At 44.4% G+C, this 21,503-nt stretch overlaps 1 protein-coding gene across 1 annotated transcript in view; it reads right to left on the bottom strand.

The window, feature by feature from the left end:
• Positions 1–4,927: 4,927 nt before the first annotated feature.
• The window catches only part of TMC2 (transmembrane channel like 2), a 32,509-nt gene continuing 15,933 nt past the window's right edge, over positions 4,928–21,503 (bottom strand). Inside the window, exons 12-20 of the mRNA XM_042044246.1 lie at positions 20,788–20,967; positions 19,823–19,975; positions 17,684–17,812; positions 15,451–15,518; positions 14,734–14,973; positions 12,872–12,997; positions 8,366–8,444; positions 6,660–6,780; positions 4,928–5,567 (exon numbers count right to left, since the gene is read on the bottom strand). Of these exons, the coding sequence (XP_041900180.1) occupies positions 5,314–5,567; positions 6,660–6,780; positions 8,366–8,444; positions 12,872–12,997; positions 14,734–14,973; positions 15,451–15,518; positions 17,684–17,812; positions 19,823–19,975; positions 20,788–20,967 (1,350 nt within the window). The 3' untranslated portion in view covers positions 4,928–5,313. The remainder of the gene's footprint in view (positions 5,568–6,659; positions 6,781–8,365; positions 8,445–12,871; positions 12,998–14,733; positions 14,974–15,450; positions 15,519–17,683; positions 17,813–19,822; positions 19,976–20,787; positions 20,968–21,503) is intronic.

Genomic DNA, 21,503 nt, shown 5'->3' with positions numbered 1-21,503 from the left:
TGGTACCAATTTAAGATTTAGAGACAATGCTCACAAGTGAGTTTGGATGTTTGTAGATGTCTGAATGGAATGGAACCCCAGGGAGTTGGGTGCTGTGACTGCAGCAAAGCCAAGCCTCCCTGCATTAGCTCAACACAGCATTGTGTTGGTATAGTCCGTTTAAAACACAAGGCTGAATTCTGATTCAGCATTGATGACTACATTGTGTGAGAAATGGGCCAGGACCTAGAAAACCTGGGGTTTCAGAGTCACTTTTTTCCCCAGGGGAAAACTGAATCTGAGCATTTGGGAGTGATAAAGCCTTGGCTGCAGATGAAGCCAGGCTGCCACCTGCCAAAGGACAAGCTGCTGCCTCAGGGCTCAGGCAAATGGAAAGAAAACCATGACAGGGGGAAAAAAAATCCCCACGGCTGTCAGGCTGAAGAGCTGATAACATTGCATGCAGCATGAATCAAAATGGGGGAAATCGCTCTTTTAAAATCTTTTGGCAAGCACTTCTTTTTTTTCTTACCAGGACATTGCTGCTTTGAAGAGATGTGGTTTAGAGAGGTAGGGGAGTCAGGCTCCAAGGTCCCTGTCTGACCTGCTTGAGTGGCAGCAAAAGCGCTGATACATGGCTGCAGAGAGGGGTCAGAACATGCTGGGGTGCAGGAAGATGGGAGACCTGCTGTACCCACAGCCTGCTGAGGTCAACTCAAGGGCCCACAGGACATTACGTTGATTCTTAGCACATCTTCACCAGCACAGAAGCCACTCTGATGCTCCTGACACTGTCAGAGGCCCTGCCTCACTGGGCTTCTGCCAGTGCTGGTCTGTGAGTGTCCACCTTTGAGCGGTGCAGCTGTTTCTAGAAATGACCCATTGGCTTCTCTGTATTTGAAAGCAAAATGCAATCACCTGATTTTTGAAGAAATTCTGAAGTCTCCTTTTATCTGTCTCTTGCTTGTATTTCCTGGAAGCAATTTAACATTCTGGTCTCTTTTATAAGCCAAAGATATCAAGAAAAGAGCTAGGTCTCCATGAATAAGCACAACACAGTATTTAAGCTCCTAATTCCTGTGAGGCAACAGATACTCAAGTGTTTTTCTTGGGTTAGACCTTTAAAGGGGAATCCTTTTTGAATCTGCCTCATGTCCGACCTAGCCAGACTCCTTTGCTCAGCTCCTTGAAGGTGGACATTCCCAGACTGGCACCGGCAGAGCTCCTGCCCAGCCAGGCAAGAGCTCATGGGGCTCCTCAAGCTTGTGGGACAGGATAAACCGATAAAATCCCAGTCTCCATCGCCAAGAATTTTTTCTGTGTGTCGGGAAGTGGTTTCTGGTTGTCTTCCTTGCCTGGATTTGTCAGAGGAAGTTTCTCAGCAGGTGCTGGTGCCAGTGCAGCTTGTGACCCTTGTCCCTGCAGTGGCTCTTGTGGTGTCTGGAGCCTGTCTGTAGGTGAGAGGTTTCTTTAGCTTAGATGTGCAGCTGACAACCCTCCTTAGCACCCTGAAAGAAACTAAAAATCCATCCCCAGAGCTGTTAACTGGTACAAGAAAACCCTCTCCCCTGTCCATGATCAGAGAAAGGTTCCAAAGAAGAAAAGAGGTGGATGACACACAGGACCTCTGCAGCTCACATTTTCAGGCAAGGTGACAATTTTATTTCTGTGGAGGTTCAGAATGTGTGATAAAGGGCTTTGCCATAGTGCAGGGTTAGCTATAGGATCAGAGGATGAAAGCTCAAGATGATCTTGACTGCTTGTTTGGAAAAAGTGAGGTTATCAGGAAAAAGAATGCTGTCAGTAGTGGTGGCATTCAGTGCTTGTTTCCCTTTCTCTCCTTGGAAAGCTTCATATAAGCTACCTGAAAATACAAGTTCAGGTGTTTCAAGGTTCCCTTTTGAAAAGAACTTACAGTCCTTCTGCAGCAAAAAGCTTTTTTTTCTGCTTTGGAGAAGCCAGGGTGCCTTGGTACTGAATACAAAACCAGTGTATGCTTTGCATTCTTTCCTGGGTTTCTGAGCAAACCTGTTTAATGGTGTCTACTGTTTTCTGTTCATTGAGAGTACAGAAAGCAGCTTGTCCTGTGTACAGCTGAGCACATTGTGATAGAAATGTCTGAGTTATGTTTTCTACCCTAAGAGAAGAGTGCACATTGTTATCCTCTTCACAGCTCATGTTTAGCCACGTTTTGCAAAATTGTCCTTTTAATTTTTTTTATTTTGCTGAGATTCCTGTTCATCAGTAACACTGAGCAGATGCTCTGCCTGGCCATGAAAACTAAAAACTGATGCCCAGGAGAGCTCCCTGTTTAAAACCAAACCTCTGATGAGTAGAATAATAAAATAATTAAGCTTAGAAATTTCCTTGTTTTTTTTATCAAAACCTTTTGGATGCAGTGTTTGAGCTAGTGGCGGTACAAGATGTGAAAAATTTGCAATGCAGAGGGTTCTTCTAGTTATCTGAATGCAAGCTATAAGCTGTGTGAGATGTTACTAGGAGGCTCCCAGTACTTACCACTGAGCTTTTATCTTTTTTTTTTTTCTTTCCCCTTGAAGTTAGACTGAGCCTTGGAGAAAGATTGAGATGGACATAGTCTTTCAACAAATGTTAGGGGGTTGGAAATCAATGCTCAGACAAGGGCTTTTTGCTGTTTCTAAGAATGGAAAAACAGGGATGAAACCAAACACTACTGAATATTCCAGTGAGTTTGTGGCGTTTAACCTTCAGTTGCACATGAAGAACTGGTAAATGGACTCAAAACTCCAAGACAGGGACAATCATTTCAGTCAGTATGAGGAGTGAGGGTTGGCATTTTTACACCTTTCACAACTGCTGCGCTCTGACAGAGGACCCCATTGTGGATTGAAGGCAGGGAAGAGAGTTGCCGCTGGTCTGCAGGAATTGTCAGGCTGATACTATGGCCCTGGTATCCTAGAGTCTCTGAGCTTGCAAAAGACATTGATCAATGGGTGAACTGAACATATTATAATTAGAGATAAACAAGCCATGACAGAGTAATTAGCTAATGGGCAGTTGTGAGCTCCAGAGATGACAAAGTGCTTTGGAATGCTCCATATTATTGCAGGTCTGATTCAGGGGCCTGATGCAGAGAGTATCCAAATCCTGTAATAGTTACTCATCTGGCCTAAGTCTGTCTCTGCTTCTCTGGCTTTCAAAACCCGTCTGGAGTTCTTTATGGCTCCTTCATATCTCTCGTTGCCTTTATTTGTGTGCACAGATGCACGCACACACACGTTTCCAGCCTCTTTCTGTTTTCTAGCAGAGGTGAGTGAGATCTGAACCCACATTCTCCCCTTTCCAAATTGTGTTTCAGTGTGAGCTGAGGAGTGAAGAGGAGGAGACCCCTCTTCCTTGATATGCAACCATTCCCTAAGATAGCAAAATCTGCAAGGCAGACAAGCTGTGCTGAAATCAGGGCACTGTGTTGTTTCTGTGATATCCTGCTGGGTTAGCAGGCTGGCAGCACCTTCCCCTAGCACTTTCTGATCAGTCTGACACCTGAAAAGAAAGATGGGGGACCACAGCTTCTATCTCCTGGAAAGGACCTTCTCTTGTCTGACTTTTGTCCAGTTCAGTGACTGGGTATCTCTGCAAAGAGCTCACCACAGCCATGTTGCATCAGCAACTTTCACGGCAAAGAGGCAAGGCAAGACCTTATCTGTGGGACCCATCAAAGAGAAATGTCCTTCCAAGCCCAGGAAAAAAATCTGATGAACAGCTTCTCACATGGAGGCTCCCTGGGAGAACGACCAACCCTGACCATAGCAGTGTTCTGGGAACAGCCAAATTGATTTTGAGCTGTGCACCAGGAACAGCTATATCTAGAAACAATCCATTGACGTCTCTGTATTTGAAAACAAAGTGCAATGATTTAATTTTTGAAGAAATTCCAAACTCTCCTTTTATTTGTCTCTTGCTTGCATCTCCTATAAGCACTCTCTAGGGCTCTGGTCTCTATTATAAAGTACAGACATCAACAAATGAGCTAGGTCTCTATTTTCAAGTAAGCATAGAACAATATTTAAGCTCCTAATTTCTGTGAAAAAGCAGATGTCTAAAACTTTTTGTTGTATTAGACCTGAAAGACTGAAGCCTTTTCCCAGTCTGCCTCATGTCTGACCTGACTGCTTTTCCCAGCTCCTGAGAGGTGGGCATTCCCAGGCTGAAGGTCAAATGCTCTGTGCTGTCAAGACATAGAGGAGAAATAAGTTATTGAGTTTCTTGTCCTGAACAGCATTCCACAAGATTTATGGAATTTAGTAGAAAAAAATTCAAAGTGAGGACCTTTTTAAATCCAAATATTTCAGGTTTAGCAGAACTGTTACTATCTATGGTTATGGATTTGAAAAATTTTATTTTTTTATAGACATTTTTATGAAGAACAACGTATCTGAACACCAGATCTAAGCTGACCAGGATGGGTTTATGTCAACAACAGGAAGAAACTGTCAGCGTAAAAGAGCAGGTCAACCCAGAGAAGGTCTGTCACAGAATCCTGGGAAGTCCTGTAGATCAGGATGATACTGTTCTTAAATTGCACCAGGAATTTCTAACTGGTTATAATCAGAAACTAGGCCAAGGCAGTGTTAGTCTCTCAGTTGTGCTGCATGGTGTTGCTAGGCTAGGAATCATATCCAGGGATTGAAATAATGGTGCAAGCTGCTGTCAACAGACTGTGAAAGGAGGAGAAAAGTGGGAACCTAGAGAAAGCAGTGGTGAGATTGAAACAAAAAGGTGGAAGTTTGGAGGAGGTAGACTGGAGGAAAGCTGTCATAAGGGACAAAATGCAGCTGACGAAATCTCCTCTGGTAGGAATCCTCTACTCCTAGTAGCAGCTGCCTTGTGGCTGAGCAGGAACACTCATTTTTTTAAAGAATACTAAATTCTTCAGGCAGAGGAACAACAGAAAAAACCCACAAGAAACCTCTGTTTAAATGACAGGTAAACTCACACCACTTTTATTAATTAAAGAAGCCTTTGAAAGGACTGGCAAGCACTTGCTCCACAGAGCAAGGTCACTGCTGTTAGTGGCCAGAGGGCTGTGTCCTGTGTGAAGCAGTTCAGCAATATCATGGCTGATTTTTGTTCTGACTGCCTCCCATTTCCCTTCTGACAAAAATCAGCACAGCCTTTGGGGTTACAACTCTGAAGTACTACTAAGTGTCTAAACAAATTTATATTAGAGAGTGTTGGATAGATACACACCACCACGAGTGGGTGTCCAACATGCAGGAATCGTTTCCTACCAAAACTACAACAGTTCATGCAGTTCATGTATTCTAATGTCAAACAGGAGAAACTTCCCTGAGGTTATCGAGCAGCCCGTGGGTAGCATGGCTGCCCTCTCCCTCTTCCAGGGACTGGTCCCAGTGGGTACCCCCATGGCCTGGGCTGGCCAGGGTAGGGTGCCCGAACACCCAGTGTCCGCGGCTGTGTCACAAACACTTGTGATGGTGGGGTGAACGCTGCTCCTCTCCCACCGGCCATGCGGCTGCCATCCAGGACTTCTCCTCTGCCCGGTTTCCTGACCGGGCTGGTTCCATTCAGAGGCTCTATTTTCTTGTCTAGAGCAAACATTATGAATGTTATTTTCTTGGGAGCAAACACTGCCTTTCATCCTCTCCCCGGCGGCTGCTGTTTCTCTGTGCAATAACCAGTGTCTGAGGATTTGTGTTTGAGCATCTGAGTGAAGAAACCAGGACTAAGACTGTTCTGCCCCCACTCAACAGCCAGTACATGTCTCTGCTGCCCAAGCCCTCTTGTCAGGTTCTTCCTGATGCATTTATAAGACATGATAATCCTACTAGCCAGGCATGGGGTGGTCACGGGTAATTGCTGATTTTAGTCTTTATTTTCAGTGCACTCAAAACACTGCCAGCACTATTTCCGATAAAATGAATGCCTTGGGTCTGCTTTGGAGGGAATCTGTATTGGGTTACTCTGAACCTTCCAGTTCATCTCAGCCCATCTAAATTCAAAGGGGCTATGGTGGCACTGGTCTGTTTTTCTCACCTGTACCAAGATAAAATCAAAATCTTTCAAGTGATTTTCACAAATGAGAGATGGAAGCTCTAGCAGTCAGGAAGTGGCTGGTTGAGATCGAGCCTGAAGGATCCATTTTCTTTGAAAATACCCAGATCCTGAGTGCTAATGCCTCCTCCTGCTTCTTTCTGCCCAGTCATGGACCCCCACAGCAGAGCTTACACGATGCATTTATTTACCCTAAGACCTAACCCAATCCTGTGAAAAGTTTCAGCCTCATTCATGATGAATTTTCCAATGAAAAGCTCAACTCAGGAAGGAAAAGTCTGACTCAGCTCATCAGCCCAGAAACAACACTGGAATTTAAACGTTGCTCCCAGAATAAATTGCTGGTTTCATGACCAGCATGGCTAATAGTTGGGGGGTGAACCATAATTTTGGATTACAATTCCCACTGTAACAAGCCTGTGTGAGATATAATCTAGTCTAAAAATGTGCCCTTCCTAGGTTTCCATTGGCAGGTGGACTTCTGTGAGAGGACAAAATCTGTGTTAATTATACTCATCCAATCCCTTGCTAAGGTGTATCCCTCCAGTTTCTCAATCCTACCCAGTCACTTTGGTGGCTAAATGAGCCTTTTCAGAAGTGTTATGGGGAGATTGTTTAATTTTTACCTTCTGCTTGTTTAGGGGGACTTTCAGTTTTCGTACTTGGTGTAAGTAAATCCTCCAGATCTTGCAGCATAGGGTTGGTACTGGCTTTGTTGTTTCTCTTGTTTTTCTCCTCTTCACGTTGCTGCATCAATGAAAACCATTTGGTTTAGTTAAAAACTGCAGATGTAATCTGGGAAATGGTGACCTGGTGTCATGTTTGCCTGGCTAAGTGTTTGTTGGGGTGAATGGATCCCTTTACCAAGTTCAAGGTGCTGAATCTTGGTCCGGTGACCAAGTGTTTCTGGGAAAGAAAGTACATCCCAGGCAGGACTGGAAAACAATGGCTCTGCTCCTCTCAGGGCAAAGCACTTGCTGATTACATGGTTTAGGTCTGTTAGGCTGTCTGTGTGTTGCTGCAGCTACCAATCTGCCCTCTCTGGTGTATTGGTTTGTTTTAAATATGAGCTTCTTGTGAGAGAGGGTGTCAGGGATAAATGCCAGAGGAAGAAGGAGAAGGTACAGCAGCATAGGGATGGAATGTAGGGCTGTCTTTGGCTTTGCTTGCATACAACTAGTGCTGCAAAAGATTTTCTTCCAGATAGTAGAAGGAATCTGTACTTCTGTATAGCGCTGAGTCCTGCTGTGTGATCCCTTTAGCCCTGATCACAGCCAGGCTGTGCAATGAAATAGACCAAGTGCCCCAAAGTCCCAGTGTGCTGTAGCACTTGTTCAGCTCTTGCACCAAGGCACTTAGTTTAAGACATGTGCATGAGTGATTAACTCTGCATTGGAGCATTTAAATATAATTTATGGAGTCCCATTTCTCAGCACTCACATCCTCACTTTTAATGTTGCAGCAATCTCTGCTTTATGAGATGTTTGGCTTTATGTGGGACTGCTTCCTTGGCTTAGATCCTGTCCTGTGCCAGTAAAATGGCTGATATGAGTCCTTTGACGATATCACATCCTCTCCTGATGCAAGGCTTGATATTTTGGGCACATCTATGTCATACAAAGCAACAACTAGAAAACCCTGGAGGAAACTGATGTTGCCAGATCAGCACAAGCCCTGGTACCAGGACACCTTTGCTGTTTCTCATTAAGACTCATTCTCTGAGCAGAGCCTTGTTTTTGCAGGTATCCTTCTGGCAGACCTAGCTCAGGAACCCTTGTGTTATGGTCCTCTACATGTTGCAACTTCTCACAGTTCTGGATATCATGAGGCCCAAATCCTACCTTGCTAGTTCAAGTCATTGCATCTGTCTATATCTTGCTTTTCCCACGTGCACAGCAGAAACAGCCTCCTCTGTAAGGTGTTTTGAGAATCAGTGGTAAAAAAAAAAATGTAATTGCCATATTGTTCATTATGGCTCTTTGCTCTTCAGCTTGTACAAAATCTGGCTGTGGTTTTCATGGGCTTATCATTGCTCCTGGTAAATCTCAGACACCAAAGCATTGCCTGAACTTTGAGGTAACTTAATTTTGTACATGGAAAACACAGTTTATGGGAAAGCCAACAGTAGTTCTGGTGTATGAAATAGCAGGCTGTTATGGGATGTGACTACTCTGTGCAGCTAGACATTAAATGCCCTCAGAGGGGACTGAACAAGCATAAAATACATCATCTTCTTGTGTTCAGAAGTGAAGAGGGATTTAAAAGCATATGCTACACATCAAAATTGAGGTGCATGGTATTTCAAAGGCAGCTTTGCCAGATCAATACCTACCATTTGCATTTTCTTCTTCAACTCTGCATTGGCTCGCTGATACGCTTCAGACACAGCATTCAGGTAATAGATGGCGAGGCTGGAAAAGAAAGCATGTTGCTGTAGTGATAGGATCAGGGGAAAGAGGAAGTTTCACAAGAAGGGAACGTGTAATTTTTTGCCTACCTTCTAATACCTAGTTTTTCCACCAACTTTTTCCGAACTGCTTTTAGAGGCTCAAGGTTTAGGAAGAATTTGGGCTGCCTGTGGTATGGTTAGCTGAGATGAGCTGAGCCCATCCAGTAGCTCAGTTCTGCTCAAACAGAAGAAAAATGACCACCCTGCCCTCGTGCGTCCACCTTGGCTGGCCATAGGCTCCCTTTGCTTCCTTTGCACCAACCGTGGTGAAACCAGGCACCAGCCTTGAGATGCAACTGCCACCAGGTAACACAGGGACCTCAGGAAAAAACTAGGAAACCGGGGAAATAGTGGTGGAATAAGGCCTTGACCCCTCTTTTGAAAAGCAGTGCCCAAGGAACAGTCCTCCTTCCCCCTTTTCTAGGACCAGCTGCATCCTCTGTCCCCAGACAGGGCCCTTGAGAGCAAGCAGAGACAGGAACAGAGGGCAAGCAGAAGCCAGATTGGAGTAGAGCCACCGGCTTTTGTTTTGATCCCGTCTTCTCCAGAAAGGGCACGCCAAAGCCAGGGGAAAACTGAGCCAAGCTGGAGGGAACTGAAAGGCAAGCGGGGATGGGAGAGGGCATGCTGGCTGCCAGCCTCTGGCACACAGGGAGGCTGTGTTTTCAAACATGCCCAAGTGTCTGGGTCTGTCTCACCACCTCTGACAATCACCAGCCAGTAATATTTTGGTAGCAAAAAAATGTCTCCTCCTGCTTTTGTGGAGTGCTTTTATTTTTCTAAATCATAACCATCATCTGTTCAGCAACTCCAAGCCATTCCCAGGAAAAGTACCAGCCATTCAGTTCACTGCTGTAGTTGTTTGCGTTTTTTAAATATAAAGTAGAAAATCTTCTTAGAAAAAAAAAGGTAGGGAAATAAAAAAGGTTTCCAAACAGTTCATAACCTGCCTGTGTTTCTCCAGCCACGTTCAACATCCTCAAACCATACTCAAGGATTTCATCAACTGAGTGCCTGACCCTAAGTTCAGCAAGGCACCATGTACTGGCATGTTGGTTTCCATGTGTCAGATCAGGAAGCAGTGCTTAGAATTGCCTTTCTTGAGGCTTTTTACAGGGGTCTGTCTAGAGGAAACACATTTGCCTCCTTTTGTGTAACATTAACCCAAAACTCAGTCTTGGTGATCTAGGCTCTCTGTCCTGAAAATCCTCTTGGAAATTGTTTTTTCTTTTTGTTCTTCTGTAAAGATGTGATAGTTTTATTTCTTCTATGTTATCAAGCTCATTGCCTAGAAAATATTACCTTGTAATCAGGGCTGTGAATAAGAATGGTGTTGATAACACACCAGTGTTTTGTGTTTTGCTAATTCTTGTTTATCCTAAGTCCAGCAAGGACCTTTGTTTTTGTCTCATGCTCTGCCAGTGAGGAGGTACACAAAAGAAACTGGGAGGGGGCATAGGTGGGACGTGTGACCTGAACTGACCCAGGGGATATTCCACACCATAGAACATAATGCCCAGTATATAAACAGGGGAGTTACCTGGAATGGGGGCCAATCTGGTTTTGGGAAGGGGGGGTCTGGCATCCATCAGTGGGTGGTGAGCAACTGCGTGTCACTTGTTTTTCCCTTTCTATTATTATTATCATTTACCATTATTACTATATTTTACTTTGATTACTAGACTGCTCTTATCCCAACCTACAAGTTTTGGTTTGATTCTTCTCTCCATTCCACCAGAGTGGGGGAGAGAGAGAGGAGACTGAGCAAGTAGATGGGAAGTGCTTAATTTCCAGCTGGGCTTAAACCACAGCACCCCTCTTCTCTGATGCACTGTGTCCCCAGTTCTGGTTAGAGTGTGGGTCACTGTCCTTTTCTATCCTGCATAGAAATTTTAATTTTTCCCCCTTCTTGATGCAGTAAAATGCTTCTGTCCTCTGCCAGGAAGTTCTGCAGGCCACAACTTGAAATTCTACTCTCAGCCTGAGTGGGATTAGGTTATGTGCCCATGGACACAATATCTTTCATTCTTCTTTCTCTTTATTCCCTATTTCCCTTGTCCTTGGGCAGTTAGAAGCAGGACAGTAAGCTTGACACTCGTGCCACTCACTGAACCCCATCATTGTTTGCGACCAGGAGCTAAGAACTGAAATAAATAGAAGATGTGTTTTGGATTGCACGTGGAAAAAAGAGAAGGGGTTTTCATGGCTAGAGAAAATGACTTAATTCAGTCCATAGAAGTGGAAAACAGGTTTTTTGAGAGGCTGCAACAAAATCAACAGACCATCCATTTACAATCCACCTGTTGCTCTTTGTAGAGGCTATTTTTATTTAGGCTGGATTGTAGGTTGCCTTGCCTGCTGCTTTGGGAGCTTCTGGCTCTCTGCTCATCAGGACTAAACAAAGCTTTTGCATTTCCCTGGTTTCAATCTCTTGAAAAACTGGATGGGGATCAGCACAAGGACTAGCTCCAGCCTGACCCTGTCTGCCTGTCAGCACCACAGCAGAAGCTGAGGATTTTCAGAGACAAGGCAGGAAACTGGGGACTCAACCAAAAAAGGAGAAAAGGACTAAAAATTATGAAACCACCTTGTTTGGTCGCTGTGATTGTATCTGGGATTATCACAGGCAAGGTGAGTATGTAGATAACAAACAGTGCCTCTGCAAGACACCTGATGCTCTTGGGGCATGCAAGAGCACTGCCAAAGGGCCGTAGGTCTGACTGGCCCAGGCACCATGGGGAAAGCCAGTTCTTTAGGGCTGTGACTCTCTCAGGAGCTGAACAACTGGAAATCAAATATGTGATACATACAGGCCATACAGGCAGTGTATTTGCGTGGAAAATGAAGATGTTTTGGGTAACATGGACATAAGGTATCTCTCAGTTCTCAGAGGGGAATCAGGGCAGAGACAAAATGGTGTCTCAAGGAGAGATGGACTGATGGTAAGGCTGTGGTGTGCGAGTAGCCAGCACTGAGAAGGTGTGATAAAAGGTGTCTCTTCAACAAATAAACTGGATTTGTGCTGTTACTTGTCTCAGCTGTCAGTGGAGAAAAGAGCAGGAGGTTGTCACTGGAAAAAAACCCCATTCTTTTCAAAGGTATTACTCTCTCCCATCAGCTTTTTTGAATGTTGCATCAAAGCCTCAGAAACCTGGCCTGCAGCCCTTTTGTAAAGGTGGCCCATTTGGGCTGTTCTGTGGTCTTCATTTTGTCTTTGCAATGGCATCTGGCAGTGCTGCTGTGAAGCCCACAGGAACAGAGTTTATATAATAATAATAATATACAATAATAATATACAATAATGTGCTTGGCCATGCTGGGGATGTGGTGTGAGGCTTCTTGTCTCCTGCACACACCTGATCTGATCCGTACAAATGTAGCATCTGCCTGTAGAAGTTACAGTAACTGATCATCCTTTTTAGGTTAAAACGGGTAAGTAGTTTGAGGCAGGTAGAGCGGTGACATGCCATTTTCAGTTTAATTAGGATTTTTTTCATGTTGTTTGTATAAGAAATTTTGTATGGAACTTGTAATTGACATAATTTAATGGCACTACCTTCATGTAGCTATTCAGAATGGAGCACCACAGTGCCCTAGGGCAGCTGTACTGGCTCAGCCCAGAGGATCATCTCCAATGTGTGTGGATACCCCAGGAAGAGTCAGTATAGGAAGCTCTGTATGTAACAGGCTCCCCAGCTCTCTCCCTGTCTCCCATTGATTAGTCTGAAGTGTTCAGAACTGCCTACAGAATTTGGCCACAGGTCTCCTACTCATTTTGATAGCTATGGAAAACCTCAAGAACAGTGCCAAAAATATCTTTTCAAAAAAAAGGAGAGCTGATCCTAGTACTGCTGGAGGTACTGGGGATTTAAGTCTGGTTTCAAAGCTGAAATGATCAAACAGCACTAAAACAAATACCAGATGTATTATCTGGAAAATGAAAAAGTAAAACCCCCCAAACCCAAACAGAGCTCACAACTCTTCGTATTTTTGGAACACGTAATTTTTGAATGCCCTGTCTTGGCTGTGCTCTAAATACCACCAGCTGTGACAGGAATTGCTTCTCCAAAAGGCACCAGGCTGAGACTGTCCATTTATTTCCTGCTGGCTACAGAAAATTTCTCATATGGAAGCTGCAACAGCTTTGATATCTACAAGGCTTCTGTCAGCAATGCATTCCATCTACAAAGTTGTGTTTAATTGGGTCAGGTAATTAAATTTTGTGAAATTGGGTTAGGCGAAGGTGAGGGGGCTAGGGAGCATGTGTCTGCTCTAATCCATGCAGTTATCTCAGCAGAAGATGTATCCCAGAATCTCACTAGCATCCCAGAATTTTTTTTTCAACCTTCTCCCCCAAGCCAGACACATAATATTGCGAGGAAAACTTACACCATGAGCAGAATTGCAGGTATGATCAGTCCTGGATTTGCCACATAGCTGAAGATCTTGGCAACAAAAACTGGAAAATCAAGCTCGATGGTCTCTTGAATGACATCATACATCCTTTTCTTTCCACTGGAAAGACAAACAGCCAGTTAAGGAGTGTAGGTGTCTCCTGGAGGGACAAAATGGCTCCTAGTCTCATGGTGCTAAGCAGAAGGTTTCACCTCTCTTTCAGTGAGCATCAGCTTGCTGTTGGCCATCAAGGAGTTTAAAATGCCTTTATTTTAAATTATCTATTGGTCCATTCATTCCCTCCCTGCCTCCTCCTATTGATTATACAAATAATCTTTGCTAGGCCAACTTGCTCCTGGAGTCAATATGTTTATTTCCACACTTGACTCCTTTATGAGTCCTGACTATTTACGCCTCTGAAATAGATAAAAATCTACAAGGTCTAGTAACTGTACATTTCTGATGGATATCTTGTTAAATTTGGCCTTTTCATGGTAGAGATGACTTTCCATATGCAAATTCCGGCTTTCTGAAATAATGAGCCAACTTGAAGAGCTGCTAAGTAATGACAAAAATAGCAAGCTGTGATTATTGCTTAATAGGAGACTCAGTGAAAGAGTAATTTCAAACAGGACTGATAAAGCAGATGAGAGTATTCTGTTTGAAAGGAGAACAAATCTGTAAAGGGCTGGATTACGTAATTGACCTTCTTCTCTCCCCAACATCTCTGGGTCTGGGAATCCAACCCTATCAGTGCTATTCCTCCTTTTGAGGCTTGGTGCCTCCTGGGAGCTTGCAGGATTCCAGTCAGGATGATGTTGAACTCTTGTCTTGATGGTGAGAGTCAATAAAGAAAACTTGGATAAACAGTATCCCAACTACATCAACTGCCAGGAGCCCAGGAGAGCTGAGCTTTCAGTTGAGCTGCCAAGGGTCTGAATCAGGCTGAGTGGCTTTTGAAGGGTTGATTGGGAATTGAAATAGCTCTTTCACATTGCAGATTAGTCATCTTCAAATGATAGTGTGCGTGCAACAAGTTACTTGTCAGATCTTCTGACATTATTCGTTGACACCTGTCCTTGTTATAGAACTGAGGATATTTTGGTCTCTTGCCTTTCCCCCGAGTCTTTTAGCTTTCTGATGTCATTCACCGTCAGCAAGCAGATAACCTAAAACAGTGCATCTACAAGAACAATGTGTTCCAAGCTGGCTCCTTGCTGAGTCAGATTCAGCAGGCCCAGGAAATGGCGCTATTCAATCAAATTAGACTTTATTGGCATGTTAATCCAGTCCACTGAATGCTTTGTGCAGTGCTGATTCTGTCCTAATTAAAAGAAAAAAAAGCCCCGCAACATTTAAAAAAACCCAAACACCAAAAAAAAAAAAAAAAAAAAAGGAGGAATTTTACAGGCTCACCCCTATCCATTTCCTGGTATTTGTCAACTAAAGTCAACATGTAAAATGCCTCTCATGCTGTGGGAGTTCTTGTCTCTGTGAAGGAGACTTCGGACTCATTTTGTTTCCACAATGTTCCAAAGAGCCTTAGGGGTGCTCCTGTTGGGTTTTTTTGGGTTTTTTTACTGAGGGCTGCACCTTGCTGTCCCACCCCTGCTGTTCTCCGGTGCTTCCATCAGTGTGTGTTGGGAAAACACTGGGAATCATGTAGCAGAGGAGAGCAGCAGACAGGAGCAGGTTCAATGCTCCCAGCTGATGGTTTATAGCCCATAGCCTTTGCCTCACATTGCTAAGGATTTAAACATTTCATCATCTCTGCTGGAGTCCAGTCCTTCTAACTACAGGAAAATAATCCCATGTACCAGAGAACAAAAATGTCCTTTTTGGTGTTTTGGTAGTACCTGAAAGGTCCACAGTCAAAGGAGGGAGGCAGGGACATGATGGTGTAAGCTACAGGCAGGAGGCTGAGGAAGAGGATCAGCAGCAGCAGTCCCATGTAAAAATTGTTAGACTTGGATGCTTTGAAGACTCTTTCATGAGGGACATTGCTACTCATAACAGCCCAGCACTGAAAATACATGGAGGTTAATAAGCGCAGCACGTTTATACCCACGAGCCCTGGTGCATAAAAGGATCCCATCCTGAAAAGGAAAAGAGGACAGGTGCTGTTTTTTGACAGACTGGAAGGTTTACTCTTTTCAAGAACAGAAAAAGTGGTGTTCGTTGGCGGCAAGTTTGTTCACAAATGAAGTGTGAGTGGGCTGATAGGTGCTACCCCTCTGCTCCCACAGTAGAAGCCACCTGCATCCATAGGGTATGGTTATGGTATGGTTATGGTATGGTCCCCCTCACTTAGGACCAGACCTCTCAGGGGTCGCAAAGAAAATTTTTCAGTTTGTGACAAACATTTATTGGAGATGGCTTGAAAAATGTCAGGTGAAGGTAACCAGCAGAGAGAGACCCACTTTTATAGTTAAACACAGAAAGCCAATCAGTCAGAAAAACCAGAACTCAAAGGTTTATCTAGTTGGCTTGGATGCTTTCTAACTCCACTAACATGTTTTCTAAAAATGGGGGGGGAGGGGGGTGTGTGGAATAAAAAAAAGGAAATATCTTACCAAATCATTCCCTGGTTGAAAACCAAACCCAAAACATTGCCGCTAATGTCAAACTCTGCGTAGGACGGCTGTATGGGGAAAGAAAGGAAAGTGTGTTGTTGCTAGAGGTACCTGCTATTGTTTTCTGCTGGGTGTATGACGCTTATTTAAAGCTGTCAAGCAGGGGTTCCTGGGAGGGCTCCTGCTGTGTGCACACTGCTTGAATGACCAGCAGCAGTGTGGGGAAAGCAGAATTGGAGCTACTGTGCTGTGGGCTGCTGCTTCTCTCTTGGCTTGCTGAAAATTGGAAAGATATATGAAGGTGCTTAGAGCTGCTCTGTGTTTCGCTCTCCCTGTTAATATAACACCAGCTGTGAGCATGGCACGGGACTACGTTTAAACTCCAGCTGCTGGCTGGCTATGGACTAGTTCTACCCTAGTAAAATATTGACTCTTGAAGCAGTGATAATTAGGAGCTGGTGGGCAAATGCTGCGCTGGATTATGTCCATGTCCCTGGGTCCAAGCTGCTGAAGAACAGGAACAGAGGGCAAAGGGAAAGAAATATGAGGGAATATACGACCTGATGGGTATCAGGAGACAGTTTACTCTGCGCTAGCTGATAGGTTGTTCCATATAAAGCAGTATTTTACCTATCTGATGTGGGTGCTAATGGTGGCAGGTTCAGAACAGGCTGGTCTGATCTATTGGCAGTATTCGTTGTTTTATAAATTATTATTTTGTTAGATTTACCTATGATGAAGCTATTTCTTCTATATATATCGACTTTTGTGCACACAAAATTCAGGTGATTTTTGGCAGATGAAACTACATGTAAAGATTTTCTTGTTATGTTTTCTCGAACAAAACCTACTTTTTTTTTTAACTGCAATGCAGAAAACAGAATTCTAAGAAATGATAAGTGATGTTCTTGTATCTTTGGAATATCCTTTGTGGTATGTGTGCTTTTCATGCCATTTGCATTTACTTAATACTGTCAGCAATTCATAAAGTTGAAGATGTTTGTGCTTTATGATGAAAACTCAAGGGAAGCCTAGTCAGAGTCTTGCTTAGCTGACTGCTCACAGCTTTGGGAAGGGATGGATGTAAACATTGTTCTCTTTGTTCTTTTGATTCTGGTCCATTTCTACATTAAATCTTATCTAGAGGTTAATATTGGCTTCTTTTTTGCATGAAAAAAAGGACAACTTTCAGCATCTGCTGTCCTCTGCCTTGAGTACTCCTGTGTGAGAAGGCTGGGTTAAACAAGAAGCTTGCTCACTATCTGCATTAGAAAAACACATCTAAAATTGTCCTGGTGCCAATGCCAAGGTTGGGTTAGATGGCTGTCAGCAAACCTTCTTTGCCCAAGCAATGAGAGTAATTTCATGCTGCTTGGCTGCTGGGAGGACTTCCCTAGGCCACCCTGGGAAATGTCCTCTGCCTCCCTCAGAAGAAACACAAAGAGGTCCACAAGCAGCAAAATGCCTGTTGTGCCCCACCTGCTCTTCCTTGCACAAAGCCCTCCTCTTTGCTCTTCCCCAGATGACTCCTGGGAGCTCTCCCAGTATGACAGCTAGGTGGTGGGTGCACTGATCCACTCATAATCTTGCAAGGTTGTTTTCATCTCCATCTGAATCCATCTGGTTCCTTCTCCTCTCGTGTGAATCAATGGACTTCCCTCAACCCCTCCATTATTTTCTTCTGTGTTTTGTGCAGCTCCAGTACCGACTGCTCTGGTAATGCAACCTTTATGAATGCCAAAGAGTCCAGTGCTGTTGTGTGTTACACACACATGAGAGGGGAAGGAAATGCTCCTTGTTCCACTGCAGCAGAAGAAACACCAGCTTCCAGCAGTGATCAGAAGACACTGCTGTGAGAAAAGCAGGTTCCTGCCTGAAGGGTGGGCAGTGAACAGGAAGGTCTGGGGCTTTGAAAGGGATGTAGAAGGGCCCAAGGTTTTGGGATTATAACAACTGAATGAATACTGGATTATTTCTTTTTAAAGTCAGCTTCATGTTTTAAAGTTCTCAGATGGGGAGGAGAAGTGCATTTTTGTAGAGTTCTTACTGGGGTGGAACTGATAGACTCAGAAAAGTGCTGCATAGACTATGTACACCAATTATATTATCAGGCAAGACCAGATGACCACTGGAAGCATTCAAAACAAATCCATTTGTAGCATTTGACCAAATGGCCCTAACTTGCTTTTATCTTCTTGGCTGTAAGATACTGACTCGGCTATAAGATACTTACAAATCCAGCCTCTAGATCCCAGCACCAACAGTAATTCACAAATCTGACAAAGCAAGCTCGGATGAAATCTCCCACCAGAATGGTTATGTAGGTCACCAGGATATCAGACACAGTGAGCCTCACAAACTCCTGCAATTTAAAAGAAGGAAAAAAACCCATTTAACTCCTATAATTTCAGTAGCGCATTCAGGACTGTATTCTTTATTAAGCCATTTGTCTTTATATGACAGTAACCTTCAGAAAAACATGCCATGAGCAAAATCCCCGCCTGTTTTCTAACACTGGCCAGTGCCTAAGCTTTACCTCTGTGCTTGGGAGCTACGAGCTCTGTTATAGCTGTTAGACCTGATAGCTGCTGCTGGCATTTTTGACTGCACTGTGTGCTGTGGCAGCACAGGAAGTGGGAGCAGAATGCTAATGCTGCAGTAAGGGTGGTGTAAAATATACATATGCCCACAGTCGTTTTTATTGTGCATAGTTCTGGTATGGCTCAGCTCTGTAAATTTTATGTGGACTCCTAAGAAAATTGTTCAGTTGTAAACAAGAACTGTGTGTAAGTGTAGAGAAAGGAGATATGCAAGACAAAGAAGATAAAAGTGCAGGCAGAAGGAAGACTCATAGAGTGGAAATAACTGGCATCCTGTCCTGGTTTGAGACAAATTTAGGGGAAAACATTCAAAATTAACGTCCCTCTAATAGAAGGTAGATTTCAGCAGCCCCTCCTCCACCAGGTTCGGAAAGAAATTCCTTGGAGAAAAGTGAAAAAACCCCAAATTTTTTAACAAGCAAAGTGCACGCAGGCACGGAAAAAAGAACGAATAATGTTAAATAATAAAACCTCTCGCTGAGGAGAAGACCTAGGAAGATTTAGAGTTCTTTGTAGGTGTGGCTCTGCCCTCTCTGGGTGTGGGGTTCGGTGTGGGCCCCTCTGGGCTGCAGTGTGGGGCCTCCCGGTGATGTTCTGGTGCTGCTGAACGGTCCAGAAGAGAAGAAGAAGAAGCCAAAGTCGCAGGGAAAAAAACTTTTCTTTCCTCAACCAGCAGGCTAGCTAAAAAGCAAAGAATTTTAACTCTCTGTCTCTCTCCTGAGAAACAGAGCCGAAAGCTGGCTAAAAGCAGGAGGGTGCTTTCCTTGGCTCTGTAGCAGCAGGTGAGTTATCTCTGTTTCTGAATACAGGCCACCAAAAGAACTCCACCAGCTTTCCCCCTCTGTCTTAAAGGTAGAGAAAGGCACAGGATCCATGTTTGGGCGTAGAGAAGGCAATAGGTGTTACAGCATCAGAAAGTCACCCCAGGACACATCCCAAGGATGCAAAAGGAAAGGCACTTACAAGAAAGGTTTTAAAGTCTAAGGAGGGGAAAAACAAAGATCTGCTGAATGACAGCACAGTTGCACCAAGGATCAGCCTCTTCTGAGGGGTGACAGTGGCTGGTCTTTTCCCACACAACTGAGAACCTCTTGACTTGTGAAGACCCCTTGGGTGTGCACAGCAATGCATAGCCTTGTAGTTTGGCAAGCCCTAACTATCTCAGTCAGTCAGTAAACAATTGCTTTTACTTTTTAAGTTGTGCTTAGATCTGGCTGCAGATCTTCTTGGTGCAAGGTAAATGTTGCAGGGTGAATTTGTGTGGTGAAACTCAGAGGACCCTGCCTGTTTTTCAAGGGGGTTACTTTTGCCTAATTCTGCTTTCATCCCATGGCCTCATGATGCATTATGGATTGGGATTTGCCAGGAGTTCCCTTGAGGCATGTCCTCTGTTTGGGTTTACACCTGCACCAAAGCCTCTCTGGAACAAGTGTAGCAATAAATGGAGAAGAGAGGTTTGCTTCAAGGCACAGTCATGATCTGAAAAAAACATGGTGCAGGCATGGCTGCAGACTGCCTGGCCTTTTGTGCTCTTCACAGCCAGTGCCTCAGCTGTGCATGCCCTGGTTGCTTGAAGCCGAGGATTTCACCACCATGGCTTGAGAACCATGACCAAGGACTTGTATTGCCGTGGTGATGCTGTATGAGAGTGGGGGAAAGAGCTGTTTGTGAGGAATACTTCAAGCCTGGAAATGTTAAAGGCATCAACGAGAAAAACAAAAATGGACCATCCTAAACCAACACAGAGACTTGCTACGCAATGAATTTCTTACAATGCCAACAGTTGTCTCCCAACAGGGCCCCCTGGGCACATCTGCAGGGTCAAGGGGAGGTGGGGTGACAGTGCTGTCATTCCCTGCAGACGAGTTGTGGTGGCCAAGCAGCGTCCAGTGCGTGATGTTTTTCACCACATCCTCTTCTGCCAGCTGCAACGAAGAGACACCCCCCCAGCCAAAACCATCAGAAAATAGAAGTCCCAGTGGACATGTTTGAAGAAATCCAAAACACTGAATTCCTCCCTTCTCCTTACCAGTTACCACCCCATGTATAAACATCTGCGTACAACAGAGTTACAGTGCTGGCAATAGCACAGAAACTCCTCTTTTGCTGGGAGCAGGGCAGCAGCAGCTGAGAGCAGGTCAAGGCTCCATGAGTTTTTGGGGAGCAAGCAACCTACTCCCTGCACGTGGAGGAGTCAGACCTCCTGCAAGACCACTTTGTGCAGAAGGAGCCTCTACCCAGTCCTCCTCCTTCGCACAGTTCATAATTTTTCAGGGCAGAGCAAACCACCTCGATTCCTCTAATTCTTCTCAGCCTAAAACAGAGTAATTTTTTCTGTGGATCAGTTAGACATTTATCCTTTCCTGCAGTTATCTGCCCACAACACGCTACCAGGATAATGTTAAAGAGGGGAGGCAGTGGAAGCGGATTATAAACTGTATCCTTGGGATCTGCAGTAATAGAAATTGCAAACAATGTCAGATGGAGAAAAAAATAGAATTACCCTAACATGCTGTGATTATAGGAAGACAAAAACTGTGCCCTTTTCAGGGCTGTAAGGAGAAGCCAGAGACTTTATTTGGTGAATCTCCCTGGGGCACTGCTCAAGAGGACTGGGGACAGAGAAAACACCAGCTGCAAAGAGGGTGATTGTCCCTTCTGGCTGTGGGGACAGGGTGTGTTCACCCTCAGCTCTGGGAAACGCTATTTGACAGTGGCTTTTTGGCTCAGCTCTTACTTTTTCGTTGACATCATCCATCAAGGCCAACAGAAATGTGTAGAGGTTCCCCAGGAAGAGTGCAAAGATCCGCCCCAGCTGCCATTTCAGCCCAATGCGGGGGTGGTAATTTTCTAGTGCAGCGATGGTTTCAAACAGCGGAGGGCAAAACATGCCCAGCAAGGACATCACAATTTCAACCTGCCACGTGAGGAAAACGAGATAACTGCTCATAGTAACAACAGTGACTATCTCATTTTGAGCAGAGTGGGAGCTGCTGGCAACTGGTTGGATATTTCTGAGGGATTTATAAAGGGGAGGGAGTCAAAGCAAACTCAGATTCTGGCTTTGCTTAGCATGTAGGCAGCAGTGTCAGACTTCAGGGCCGGGTTGCACAACTTGCTCTTGCAGGAGCACTTTTGCTCTTATCTCAAAGGGATGAGCTCTAAAGAATTTGTTCCCTGTCAGTCCAGACTCATGAATATTTAGGTTCCTCAAGTACCTTACAGTAGTGCTTGCATCAGCTCCAACGTTCTTATTTTAGTTTCAGAGGAAGCACAAGTCTTGGCTTGTGTGCATAAAGATAATTAGTCAATGCTAATGTTTATTTTCCACGTTCAGCACCTTTGCTTTTGCAGTAGGCATTTACAGACTTGAATGGAAACACATCAAAAACTCAGTTTTGCAGCTCAAGATAATATGTCCTAGTGGTATTTTTGTTCCTCTTTTTCATGCCA

Source organism: Corvus kubaryi, unplaced genomic scaffold, assembly GCF_017639235.1.
Source record: "Corvus kubaryi isolate FWS band 111438036 unplaced genomic scaffold, C.kubaryi_AGA036_p1.0 37398, whole genome shotgun sequence".
Classification (NCBI taxonomy): Eukaryota; Metazoa; Chordata; class Aves; order Passeriformes; family Corvidae; genus Corvus; species Corvus kubaryi.
Note: the sequence above shows the minus strand (reverse complement) of the source record. Positions and strands in the feature narration are given on the sequence as shown.